Source organism: Lontra canadensis, unplaced genomic scaffold (genome assembly GCF_010015895.1).
Source record: "Lontra canadensis isolate GAN:19392208 unplaced genomic scaffold, GSC_riverotter_1.0 scaffold43, whole genome shotgun sequence".
Taxonomy (NCBI): Eukaryota; Metazoa; Chordata; class Mammalia; order Carnivora; family Mustelidae; genus Lontra; species Lontra canadensis.
Window position 1 is genome coordinate 14,771,765 of NW_022631037.1, and position 13,454 is coordinate 14,785,218.

The 13,454-nt window shown below is 40.8% G+C and overlaps 1 protein-coding gene across 1 annotated transcript; it reads right to left on the reverse strand.

Moving 5' to 3' along the window:
* Positions 1 to 259: 259 nt before the first annotated feature.
* On the reverse strand, positions 260 to 594 carry LOC116875946 (keratin-associated protein 3-1). The gene has a single exon (XM_032871788.1). It carries the CDS (start codon positions 551 to 553, stop codon positions 260 to 262), a length of 294 nt encoding a protein of 97 aa, XP_032727679.1. The 5' UTR covers positions 554 to 594.
* Positions 595 to 13,454: the final 12,860 nt, after the last annotated feature.

Genomic DNA, 13,454 nt, shown 5'->3' on the forward strand with positions numbered 1-13,454 from the left:
ACAAAGCAACATTTGCTAAGCCAGAATAAAGTTTATTAAGGAATAGTCAAAATAGTTATTTCTCAAAGAGCCATGAAATGGCCTAAAAGAGAGAAAGAAGGTCTTTAACTCCACTCAAAGGAGGAGAGAAGAAGTTGAGTGAATTCATGAAAACATGGCCCAGGGACTTGGGATTGATTTAGCCTGATGTAGGTGGTAGCAGGGGTTGAAGGTCAGATGATGAGCCCCACATCACTGACCTATGCAGAGATAGGGTTGCTTAGCAGGGCTCACAGGGGCTCTGACAGCCAGGCTGCACGTAGGTGGTCAGGTTGATCCCACTCATTCCAGGAGTTGGGTAGGAAGAATTGAGCAGCCAGCAAGTGGGTACATAGGTGTCAGGCTCACAGCAGGGTGGGGGACAGGTGTCGCAGCAGGTGGGCTGGAGAAGGCTGATGTCATGAGGGCAGGTGCTGGGCAGGCAGACTCCACACCGGCAGCATTTGTCAGAGGAGCAGATGGTGGTGGCGGGGCCGGTGGGGACGCTGCAGCAGCAGGGAACACAGCAAGCCATGGTATCAGGAATTGGGTTCTTGTTGGGTTGAGAAGAGAAGTCTGTTGGTGTCTCAATGCTTCTCTCTTCTGCCTTGGCTCTTTTATACTCACCTCCCTGGGCATCAGCCTATTACCACGATTTTTTTTCCGTGTTTCAGTTTATAGCTATCACCATTAAAACCGTCTAATTACTTAAGTGTTTATTACCTGAGACACATTCTTTACCTTATAAAAGGGGTTTAGGTTGTTTTGTTGTCAAATTAGGACTCTTCATGTTGGCTCTTTGTCACTTTAAGGACACTTCATTTCAGTCTTCAAAGGCACCGAGTCATTAACCTCTAATCATTATACATCATTAGTGATGGCCTGGTATGCTAGGTATCTGCAAATCATCCCCACATTTCTTTTGTCTGTTTTTCAGATAAGGAGATAAGTAGGCTTTTTGATTGCTAGTCTTCCAGCAACCAAAGATTCTATGGGATAATCCAGGTCTTCTGGCTGAAAAAGCGCTAAGGGTCTTAGATTTATTCTTCATGGCTCTGACAAGCTGAATTAAAATGAACAGTTGGGATCTGTAGAGAAGGAGATTCTGATTCTGTGTAAAGAAACACTTCCTTAGCTGTAAAAATCATTTTCTTTTCATTCCCTCCATGTGTGCCGTGAACAATAACTTGTCAGGGACAGGCAGATGAGAGTCAGGAACTGTACAGTGACAGATGCCCTTTAAAACTCCATCCAACAATGTTATGAACTAGGATTATTCGTAACCCAAAGAACAGTCATATGGGGCCATTTAGAGACTAAACAGTATTTCTAAAATGAGTTCCATGAACACATGTTTGAAGCAACCATTAAAGGGTTCTCTGGTAAATACATTTGGGAAATAGAGTTCTTCATTGGTGGACCTTCCAGAGCCTTTAATATGCAAAAGTGCTCTGTGACTTTCCAATAAAGAGACGTAACATGTATTTTTCTCCAAACTTGCTTGGCCATGGAATCATTTTTTTTGTTTCCATAAGTTAGCTTCATAAGTTAGTGTTCTATGGAGCACACTTGGGAGATTTCAAAGTCACATCTAAACTACTAAAGACTTAGCGATCGTATTATTTAATTAAATAAAGGTATAAAGCTTACTGTGATGTTTTAGAATTGCTTTGGAGTAGGAAAAGTACCAAACTAGTAAACCTTCAGGAAATATTTTACTTTGAAAGTCTTAAAGAATATGTTTTCTTGACCCATCTGCATATAAAATGGCTCAGGCTTTAAAAAAATAAGTAGAAAATTGTACAACATAAAGATGTCAGAAGCCAAAATCAACAAGACGATGGATCCAAAAGCTGCTTTACATTAAAACTTTTCATTTTAGCTATCTTTTCACTACTAGAATGATTTTGTGGTTTTGGATTCCTCTGCTAGAATTTTGCTTGTCATCCTCATTCCTCCCACAGATATCTCTTGTTCAGTCAAACCCTCATTGGTCGAACACCTATTGCAAGTCAGACATTGCATAAAAAAGAAGCAAATATGTGCCTGCCCTTGAAGTGGTAGAGAAGAGACACAGAGAATTAAACTGGTAAATGACAACGGGGTTGTACATTCAGGTGTTTTGGGTGAGGTGTGGGAATTTAGAAGGAGGTACCACTGACTCTACATGGAAAATTCAGGAAGTGCTTCATGAAAAGAGAACAATTGTGTGGGTATCGAAGCATGATGAGGAGCTTAGCAGGTAGGAAGGAATAGGAAGGGAATTTCAGCAAGTAAATCAAGGAAACAAAATGCGGCGGAGCGTTCATGGGATGGCAACAGGGTTGACTGGGGGAAGCACAAAGCATGGACTCCTGATCTCCTTTACTCAGGGAGGCTGTGGAGGAGGAGCAGTGGGAGATGGAGTTGGAAAGGTGGGTTAGGGCCACAGTAGGAAAAATTTGTTTTAGTAGGCTCCACTCAGGATTTTGAACTTCGTCCTCTTGGCAATAGACGTTAATTAAAGATTTTGAACAGATATGGGGCATGTGTGGATTTGTTTTTAGAAAGATGACTAGTTTTTGAGTAGAAGTTCAGCAACATCGTCACTTACTAAGTATTAGGCCTTGTGCTGGGTGCTTAACGTGTGTTACACAGTTCTCACCCCAGGCTTATGAGCCAGGCAGAGTTGCCATCTCTGCCACTTCCCAGATGAGGAACCTGGGCCGTAGACAGGCTAAGTAACTAGTCAGTGAGTAGGTGATGGAGCTGGCATTTTAAGTCAAGCAGTCTGGCTCCAGGTTGTGCACTCTCAGCCACTCTACAGATTTCCTCTTGGTGGATGGGGGTGGGGTGGGGGTGTTGTTCTGACTAGACAACCCTAAGAGAAGTTGATATAAGATGAGTGGGATCAGGTTATTGAAGTGCTTGAGACCATAAAAAAGGGGAGTTGATTTGAAAGCCTGTTTTCTTAACCAAAATGCTAGCGGTAGAAAGGAGATAATTTGAAGGCAGGGACAGTAGATGGGAAGCTATTTGGGTGTCCTATGGGGGTATTGAGGAGGGTGTGGTTTATGTCTTACAGGGTATCATAGAGAAGAGGGGATATATCTGGGATTTCTCGTCAGATTATTCAATTTCCTGGGGACCACTGGTGGCTTAGCAGTTTCCACAACAAAACTAATATTCTTGTTTTTAAGATGACTACAATATGGTCATCTTATCCTCGGCTAATAGGTAACAATTATTGAACATATATACCATATGCCAGGCATAATACATAGTATTTTATGCACATTTTCTTCCTTATTTCTTACAACCCTATAAGACCAGGACTGTTACTCTACTTGCTTCCCAGAAGACAAAACTGAGAGTGAGGATATTAAATAATGATTTAAAGTAATACGGGTAGTGAGTGGCACCTTGTCTAATAGCAGTTCCTCACACTTATTAATAAAAATCAGCATTTTTCTGGAATTAAATTTACATAACTGTAAATTGTGTTCATTCATTTTTTTTTAATTAAATCATTCAGCAGATCACCCAGCACTGTGGTAGGTGCTGTGCATACAGGTGTTAACAGGCCAGATAAAGTCCTTGTTACCCAGGTGTTCATTCTAGTAGGGGAAAACAACAATAAAAAAATGAAGGAGTAACCATGACAAATGACAAGTGCCAGGAGAAAATGAAACAGGGTGAAGTGATAGAGTGGTTGGAGGTCAGGGCGGTCAGTGACAGCCCTTGCCAGGTGGCTGGTGTGCGTGCGGCAAAAGATGAGTGTGCTGGGGCGCCTGGGTGGCTCAGTGGGTTAAAGCCTCTGCCTTCGGCTCAGGTCATGATCCCAGGGTCCTGGGATCGAGCCCCACATCGGGCTCTCTGCTCAGCAGGGAGCCTGCTTTCTCCCCTCTCTCTCTCTCTGCCTGACTCTCTGCCTACTTGTGATCTCTCTCTGTCAAATAAATAAATAGAATCTTTAAAAAAAAAAAAAAAAAAAGATGAGTGTGAAAGTGCGTGAGGCTCACGGAGGTAGGCAGATGCCAGGCCATGTAGGATTTTTGTGGGTTCAACACAGTTTAGCTTTTATTCTAAAGGCACTGAGAATGCACTGGGTGCTTTGCAGCAGGGGGTGAAAGCATGTGTTATGTTCTGGGGAAAGGTAGGTGCTCCAGGACCAGAGTGAAAACAGGCAGAACAATCCATGGTCCAGGTGAGAGGATGAGCTTTGGTACCAGTGGTGGAGGAACTGGTAAGAGGTGGAAGAGTTGGAGAGACATTTTGAAAGTAGAGATGGTAGGTTGTGCTCATCAGGAAGATGTGTGGAGAGAGAGACCAACGACCATATTTAGATCTCAGATTTACTCATAGGTGAGAGGGGAACTGAGCCACAGAGCTGCCATCTGGGGCACTGGGAAGAGGTGGATGATGAGGTCAGTGTGGGACCTGCAAGGTAAGCAGTCTGAAGCCCTTGAGAGGGAGAAGGGCTGAAGACACAAGAGGCCCCAACACCCAGAAGCAGAATGTGCTTACTGCGAAGTTCTTGGCCTGGGATGAAAGGTCACTTTTATGTGTGTTAGTCACAGTTTTTTGTGAGCCTCTGTGTGCCTTACCAACATCCTGAATTTCCTGGGTGCTGTCGGGAAAACCCTCCCATGACAGCACCTCCCGAGTCAGCAGGAATGTCACTGTGGGGAGATTTCACACTTCGAGGCAACTCAATTTTCTTTAAGCCTGATGGAGCACTTCATCCCTTCACAAAAGCAGGCTATAGGAGCCTTTTCAGTTTGTCATCCTAATAAAAATGCCTGTAAGTAAAAACATTTGGTCTTTGTTTTCTGAATTGCATGATCTTTTCAATTTCTGATGAATTCCTTTATGATATCATTTGGGGATAGCAAATAGCTGGCATCAGGATGGCTACAGACATCGTCCTTTCATTGCATGATGTTCACTTTATTCTTTGCTGAGCAGGCAGGCAAAGGATTCTGGGTTTGGGTTAAGTGGTGGACTTTGGGGGCTTTTTCCAGATATTTTCTAGTGTGTGGTTATAGCCAAGACAGAATCAAGGCTTGCTAGCTTATTAGCCTGTGCCGACTGGATTTCTTTTAAATGGAAATAATGTTTTGAGACTTGAAGACAGCGGATACTGGCTTAAAGGGAGGGGTGAGTGAGCCCTTCCACCCTGTGTCCCATGGACATGTATGATCCTGCTGCAACATGCCAGAGCAGGTTTCGCGGGACTCAGCCACACGGCACATGCACGTTTCACCCAGCTTCTGCTCACTGGCAGTGCTGCCTGTTTTTCTTGGAGGGTTAGTTCTCGTGTGTTACTGTGGGCTGTAGAATGTGCAGTAGTAACAGGAAATTATACACAGTTAAGGAAGGTATAAATTATATGTGTTAAGTAAAATTAACCTGGTTGGGAAAACGGATGTTTAATAAAATTTGGATGCCTAATGTATGACAGGCATTGAGAAAATTAAATTTTTGGCTGTTCACTGTGTGAAATCTAGTATTGAGATAGTTAAACATAATTATTTTATAGTAAACATCGGGTTTTTATTCCCTGGAATTATTTGCTAACAATAGTTATATCAAATAATTTTATTTTGAATCAAATGTTTCTCATTGATTAGTTAGACAAATCTGATTACTGGGTTGAATTAAATAGCTACTATATTTCCAAAGAATTCCTGTAAGTGGCTGAAATTTTTTAAAATTAAGATAATTAAATGTTAATGTATTTAAATAACTGGCATGATGACTTTAAAATACATTTTGAGTTGTTAGTTTACTATAATATGCAGCTGATTGTATAATAACAGCAAACCCTTATATAGCATTCACTATGTAGCAGATATGGTTCTATGTTTGCATGTATTATGTCATTTAATTCTTACAGCAGCCCCTTGTGGTTGGTATTAAAGATATCCTCTGTTTTACAGATGAGGGAAACTGAGGCATAGCGAGAATAAATAAGTTACTCAAAGTCAGCAACTGGTAAATAGTGGAGTTGGGATTTGAATCCTGGCTACCTGACTCCAGAGTCTGTGTTCTTAATCACTGTATACTAATACATAATCTCTCCATTGTTGGCTGTTATATTTTTGAGGAGAAAAATATGTAATTTAGTTTATTTTAGCCAGTCTTTGTTGAGCCCCTGCTATTTGCCTTGCACTGTGGTAGGAGACTGAGGGGACTTAGGAATGAGCAGGACACAGTTGTACTTTCAGGTGGTTTAGTTTCTTCTGGAGTTCTTTGGGCACACAGGACTTGAAGACAAAGCAGAGTAGGAAGGTCATTCCAATTGTAGTGAGCAGCTGCAGTAAAGGCACGGATATGGAAAAGAACCAATTGTCATTAGGAAGCAGTGAATAGTATACTGTGTCTGGAAAAGAGTCTTGGAAGGTAAAAGCTAGATGGAGAGTCTTGACTCACAGGCTGAGGAGTTTGAACAAAAGTAAAGTAGTTAGACCATTGAAAGCCACTGGCATGTTTTTCTAAAGCAGGGAAATTACTTCATTAATCTCCCCATTTGTAAAATACCACATCACTAGAATGTTTAAGGAATAAAGTAAATAATGCACTAAGAATGTTTAACATGGTGTCTGGAACATAGCGAGTGCTCAATAAATGGTTCTAAATAAAGGGTAGTTATTAATTACATGAAGGGGAGCTAGAGTTCTTTTCCCATCATTTACAAGTGTTCTATTTAACAGCGAGGTGGTCTGGGGTAAATCCTAGGAGTTTAGCTTTCCTGTCTCTCAGTGTCTGAAAAGTCTTCTGCCTGTTCAGTCTTCACTATAACTTTGCAACCAGTAGGAGCTCCACCTCTCCAAAGGAAGGCCTAGTGGCCCTCCACCTTGCTTTGCTGGAACCCTGTGAAGCTACTGGGAAGCAGTGTCTCCTTCTCTAATACCTTCTGCCTTGTTGCCATTTTGTGGAGGTAGTTCTTGCAAGCCCTCAGTAAGATTTATTATTTAGAAGGGACAGAAGCACAGCTCTGTCAGCTTGAGTATGGATTTCTCCATTCTGAATTCCTCAGTAATATCTATGGTTTATGGGAAATGATGCAATTCACATTGAAATTCAGTTTGAAAAAAAAATTTTTAAGATTTTATTTTTTTACTTGACAGAGATCACAAGTAGGCAGAGAGGCAGGCAGAGAGGTGGGGGAGGCAGACTCTCTGCTGAGCAGAGAGCCGGATGCGGGGCTCGAACCTAGGACCTTGAGATCATGACCTGAGCTGAAGGCAGTGGCTTAACCCACTGAGCCACCCAGGTGCTCCTGAAAAAATTTTTTTAAGACTTTATTTATTTGACAGAGATCACAAGTAGGCAGAGAGGCAGGCAGAGAGAGAGAGGGGAAAGCAGGCTCCTCACTGAGCAGAGAGCCTGATGCATGGCTTGATCCCAGGACCCTGAGATCATGACCTGAGCCGAAGGCAGAGGCCCATCCCACTGAGCCACCCAGGTGTCCCCAGTTTGAAATTTTAACTGGAGAACCATGATGTATTAGGACAGCTTAAAATCATAGTTAGTCAGCATTCATCAGTAGAAATTTGGCTTCTTGGTCAGTTGGGAAGAAGTACGTGAAAAGAAGGAGAGGACCATCATCTGTGGGAAAAAATTCCTGCAAGTATTGAGTGTTTTGATTTTTCTGAGTGCAGATGAGTTGGATAAAGAAGGAGCAACCACCCAAATGGAGTAAAACATCACCCTGGACAGCTTTCTTCCTAGTTTTCTCAACTTTATCCTCTACTCTTGTGTATTTGAGTATTGTTAACCTTCTAGTAGTAGGGTTTTGTGCTCCTGAAGATATACAATTGAATGGAGAGGAGGAAGAGAAAAATTATTTTTTTTTAAATGCCAAGCATATTACTATTGATAAACTTATTTTTTAAAACTAATTTATTTATTTGACAGAGAGAAAGAGAGAGGTCACAAGTAGGCAGAGAGGCAGGCAGAGAGAGAGGAGGAAGCAGGCTCCCCACTGAGCAGAGAGCCCAATGTGGGCCTCGATTCCAGGACCCTGAGACCATGACCTGAGCTGAAGGCAGGGGCTTAACCCACTGAGCCACACAGTGGCTTAATAATGTCTGGCTATCTGACTCCAGAGTCTGTGTTCTTAATCACTGTATACTAATACATAATCAAGCCACTTAATAAGTGGGTTAAACTTATTTGATACAGGGACACTGAGATATTGGAACCCCTATTTGATAGGCAAGATGTAACTGGGTAGATTTGTGATTTTCATCTTAGGTCTTCTGATTCCTTTTTTTGTTCCTTCCTACAGTTAAAAAGGTCTTTAGAGTGATCAAAGTGTACAGTCTATACTCAAATACAATATAACAAGGTATTTGTTTGGCTTACTTCCAGTTTCAACCTCTGGTTCACATGAATTTCTGTTCTTAACCTCTGTTTGCTTCTCTCTCATTTTTGCCTCTTCTGTTCAATAAAACAGTAAGTGTTGGGGTGAAGTTTCAAAATGCCAAACTCAGAGTTTCCTGAATTCTATCTTTAGGATTCATTATATTATCTCCTGCCTCCCCCATGATGCCCTCTAGGGGAGAACCATGAATTTCTCCTGTTTGGAGATCTTCCGGCTGTTACTCTACATAAACCTCTGTCATCTTGATTCTTCTCAAACTTTTTCATGGCTTACCACCTCAGAGTCTCTGAAAATCCTGTGTTCCTTCGCTTCTCCATCCCACAATGTTATAAACCTACTAGGATCTTTTCTGCAGGCCTACAGGTCTGATCTTTTGAACAAATGAATACTATCTTTACTTTATTCTGGCTCCATTCAAACCAAGATTCCTCCCATCATTTTTAGAAAAGATTTAGTTTGTCTCTTCCATCGAAGATAAATACTGTATTGAAAAATCTTAAAAAAAAATGAAGAGCCCCAATATGAACAAATATTTGGTGCTTTGGATTAGTCTCTCTCAATCTCACGAGAACACTTTTACTTAACTTTCAAATCCCCAGGCTCACCCAAGGCTTTCATGCTTCGGTTGATGTGATGATTCAGCATTTTCTCCCTTCAGTTTCTCAAAATCCCTTTGTATTCTTGGACTTTTAAAACTAAGTTTGCCTATTAGTGTTTAATAGAACAACCATGATGGAAAGCAGAGAAACCTGCTTTCCATCATGGTTGTTATGGTTTTGGGGATAAGTCAGTAATTAACAAAGGGCCACCTGCTGTCAGGTCTCCATGGCACAGCCCACTTTGCATAGAAGATTTTTATAGACATGGTAGAGCTTTCTTAACTACAGAGCTAAATGGTCCTGAGTAGTCTTTCTTGTTCCTCAGTCAGAATTTGTCAGGCCTATAATGTAATTCTCTGGCTGCCACCGCCAAAGCTCAGAGTTTTTTTTTTTTTTCTTTAAGATTTTTATTTATTTATTTATTTGACAGATAGAGATCACAAGTTGACAGAGAGGCAGGCAGAGAGAGAGGAGGAAGCAGGCCCCCTGACGAGCAGAGAGCCCATTACGGGGCTCGATCCCAGGACTCTGAGATCATGAGATCATGACCTGAGCCGAAGGTAGAGGCTTTAACCCACTGAGCCACCCAGGTGCCCCAAAACTCAGAGTCTTACTTGTTTCATAGTTAGTTCCCAGGATTAGCCAAAGTTAGATGGGAAGTCTGAACAAATGGTTCAGTAGATAAACTAAATTTTTAAAGGCAATAAGAGCGTAACAGTAAGGGTCCCTTCAAGAAACAAGAACCGCGGGGCACCTGGATGGCTCAGTGGGTTAAGCCTCTGCCTTCGGCTCAGGTCATGGTCTCAGGGTCCTGGGATTGATCCCCACATTGGGCTCTCTGCTCAGCGGGGAGCCTGCTTATCCCTCTTTCTCTGCCTGCCTCTCTGCCTACTTGTGATCTCTGTCAAATAAATAAATAAAAATCTTAAAAAAAAAATGAAACAAGAACCACACCCATTATTTGAATCAAGTGAGTTGTATATGGAGACTTTAAAACTAAGCTCTTAAAAAAATGAAAGGGTTAAAAGGGGATACTGAGATGTTACAAATGTAGGAACTACAGAAAACCCTGGGAAAGATATTTTCTTTCAAGGGAAAAGGGAGGGAATTAACACTTAGAAATTTAGAGAGGGGGTTGTCCTGAGAATCAGATGTTTCAGGAAAACTGGCTAGCTGGTGACTTTGAGTGGGGTGTGCTGTGAGGCAGTTTCTCCAAGTGTTGAGAATATTGCAGACTGGATTTAGGTGCTTTTTGGGGAAGGATCTGGGGCTGCTGGAGTGAACAGGTATTACTGGGAGAGACTCCTGGGAATTGTCAGCATTCAGGAAGTCCCAATTAAGCAGAAGGAAGCAAAAAGGAAGGAGCACGTGCCTTCTTCCTCTTCAGCTTTGCAGCTTTCCTCTGTCACCCCCTAGTGGCAAAGCCCGACAAAGTGGTTTGCAGAGCATCACAGGGCTGATAACAGCAGGGAGGGCATGCAGCTGGGACAGTATCTTAGCACCTGGTACAGAGGAGCTTACTCTGAAAGCCCAGAGCTTCCCAAATAAGCATCTTTAAATCAGCTGAACCACCGATATCAGCGAGGGAGACAAACCATAAGAGACTCTTAACTATAGGAAACAAATTGTGACGGTTGCTGGAGGGGAGGTGGGTAGGGGGAAATGGGGTAACTGGGTGTTGAGCATTATTAAGGAGGGCACGTGATGTAAAAAGCACTGGGTGTTGTATGCAACTGATGAATCACTAAACTCTACCCCTGAAACTAATAATATGCTGTATGTCAATTATTTGATTTTAAATAAAGTAAAAAATAAATCATCTGCCTTCCCACACCATTCTTTATTTCCAGTTCCTTAATGTCATTGTCTCATTATGAGTTTTGGAGTCAGAGTTGGGTTCATATTTTAGTTTTTCTTTGTGAGCTGTGTGACTATAAGCAAGCTATTTAATTTTCTTTAGTCATTAAAAAACCACTTTGAGATATGATTGACATACAAAAAACCAAGTTCAATGTAAATAACTTGATGAGTTTGGAGGTAAGTATATGACCAGAGAAACAGCATAATCAGTGCCATAAACTTGGAAAGTTTCCTCTTCTTTTTTTTCTCATTTTCCTTTTTTTGGTGATAAGAACACTTAATATACATCTTTTTAACAAATTTTGAAGTATACATTATAGTATTGTTAACTATAGACCCTGTGGTACACAGTAGAACTCTAAGACTTACTCATTTTACATAACTGAAGCTTTGTACCCTTTGACCATTACCTTCTCAATTCTCCCCACTCCTGAACCTCTGGTAACAGATGTGAAATATTGGGGTTCAGGAGCAAACAAGAAAGAATTCTTGAGACATCTTTGGTGCAAAAAGGGTAGTTTTATTAAAGCACAGGGACAGGACCTGTGGGCAGAAAGAGCTGTACTGCGGTTGTGAAGAATGGTTAATTTTATATTTTCAAGTTGGGAGGGGGTTGGGTTAGCCTGAGTCTCTAAGGAGCTTGCAAGCAAGGTTTCCAGGACCCTGAGGGACTAGCAGGTGTTAGGAAAACTCCATTTACTACTGTCTAGTAAAACCTCAGTCATGAGATGCTTCAGGTGAATATCAGTGGACCATATGCTTGGAGGATGATTGCTAACATATATCTTGGGTCAGGGTAGAGATAAAGGAAGTTTCCAAAGGGATTTTTATAGGATCCTGGAGGTCTAGCTAATGTTAAGCTAAAGTTGTCTTTTGCCTTTAGCAAAGTATTAATGGTGAAGCAGTTGAGTTCCTGGAGAACGGTCACTTTGCCTATATCAAATACTTGTTGATGGGCTGTAAATTGTAAGGAGATTTAATTTTTTTTTTTTTTTGCTTTTTTACTCCACATCAGTAACCCCATTCTTGTCTCTGCTTCTATGAGTTTGACTATTTTAGTTTCTCATATAAGTGGCATCCTCTAGGATTTGTTCTGCATCTGGCTTACTTATGTTAGCATAATCATCTATGTTGTTGGAAACAATACAATTTACCTTCTTTTTTAAAGTTGGGTAATATCCCATTGTATGTAAATACCATATTTTCTTTATCCATCATTCATTGTTGGATACTTACTTTGCTTCCCTGTTTTAGATATTGTGAATAATGTTGTAATAAACATGGGAGTACACCTGTCTCTCTGAGATCCTGGCTTCAGTTTGTTTAACCTCTTTCAAATTTAATTTACTTATCTTACAAAACCAAGATAACTGTTTCACAGAACTGATAGAATATTAAATGAAATTGAGTTCACTTGAAGTTTAGTCTGTGTATAGCATATGGCACTAAACAAGGGAAGGAGAAAGGAGAAGAAAAATAAGGAAGAAAATACACATAGTTTCTATAATCCTTCTAATTGGTCACAAGATAGTAGTTGATACTTGTAACTCTCTTCTTCCTCTACCCATTTTATGTTTTCTTTATGCTCAGTCAGGACTTGAGTTGGTTGAGGTTCTTTATCTGATAGGGAATGATTTAAATATTCATTTCTGAAAGGTCTTGAATCCATAGTGGTCCTTTTTCAGGTTGTCAATAAATGGGTTACACTAGCACACTCAAATAGAGTATATATTGAATTCAGAATCCAAAAAAGCCCACCAAGAGTTATGCTTTTTCCCAGCCGAAGACAGTTCAAGGGACAGCAGTTTTTCTTTCATCCTAAAAAGGAGATCTCAACATGTTCTGGACAGTTTGACTCCAAGAAGTTTCACTGAGGTGGGAACCTCCTTAATTTTTGTGGGGTTTATCTTCAATCCGGAGTTCACATGTGTTTACTAAGACATCTAAAGTACTTGCTACTTCCTGCTCCTCAGAAACAATTAGCATGATGTCATCTGTAGTGTCACTGTAGTGGACTGATATGCTGTGTGGAATATCAAGTTGATTAAGATCTCTGCTGAGTATATTATGTCAGAAAGCAGGAGAGTTGACACAGCCTTGAGGCAGTATTTGTAAAGTTACTGTTAGTCATGCCAGGCCAGTTAAAAGCAAACTACTTCTGATTGTCCTTGCAAACTGATTTGGAGAAAAAGGCATTTTCATGTCAAAAGCTGCATACTTTTAATTGCCTGGGGCTATGTTGATTTGTTCCATGAAATACACTCCGTCTGGAACATAAGCTCCAATTGGAGCCATTACCTAAGTTAGTTTAAATAATGGTAGATAATTACTCTTATATTCTAAGATTTCAGCTTATTGGATAAATCTTCAGCTTATTTGGGTAAATACATAAGAACACAATTGCTGGATTGTATGATAAGCCTATATGTTTAACTTGGTAAGAAATAGCCCAATGGTCTTCCAAAGTGGCTGTACCGTTGTATATTCCCACCAGCAGTAAGAGAGAAGTCTTGTTGCTCCAGCAGGATTTCACCAGCATTTGGTGTTGTCACTAGATTTTTAGCCACTCTAATGGTGTTCAGCTTGAACTTTTTTTTTTTTTTTTT

What these genes read in the sequence shown, in the direction of transcription:
- LOC116875946 (XM_032871788.1), bottom strand. Translation starts at nt 553, where the DNA reads ATGGCTTGCTGTGTTCCCTGCTGCTGCAGCGTCCCCACCGGCCCCGCC.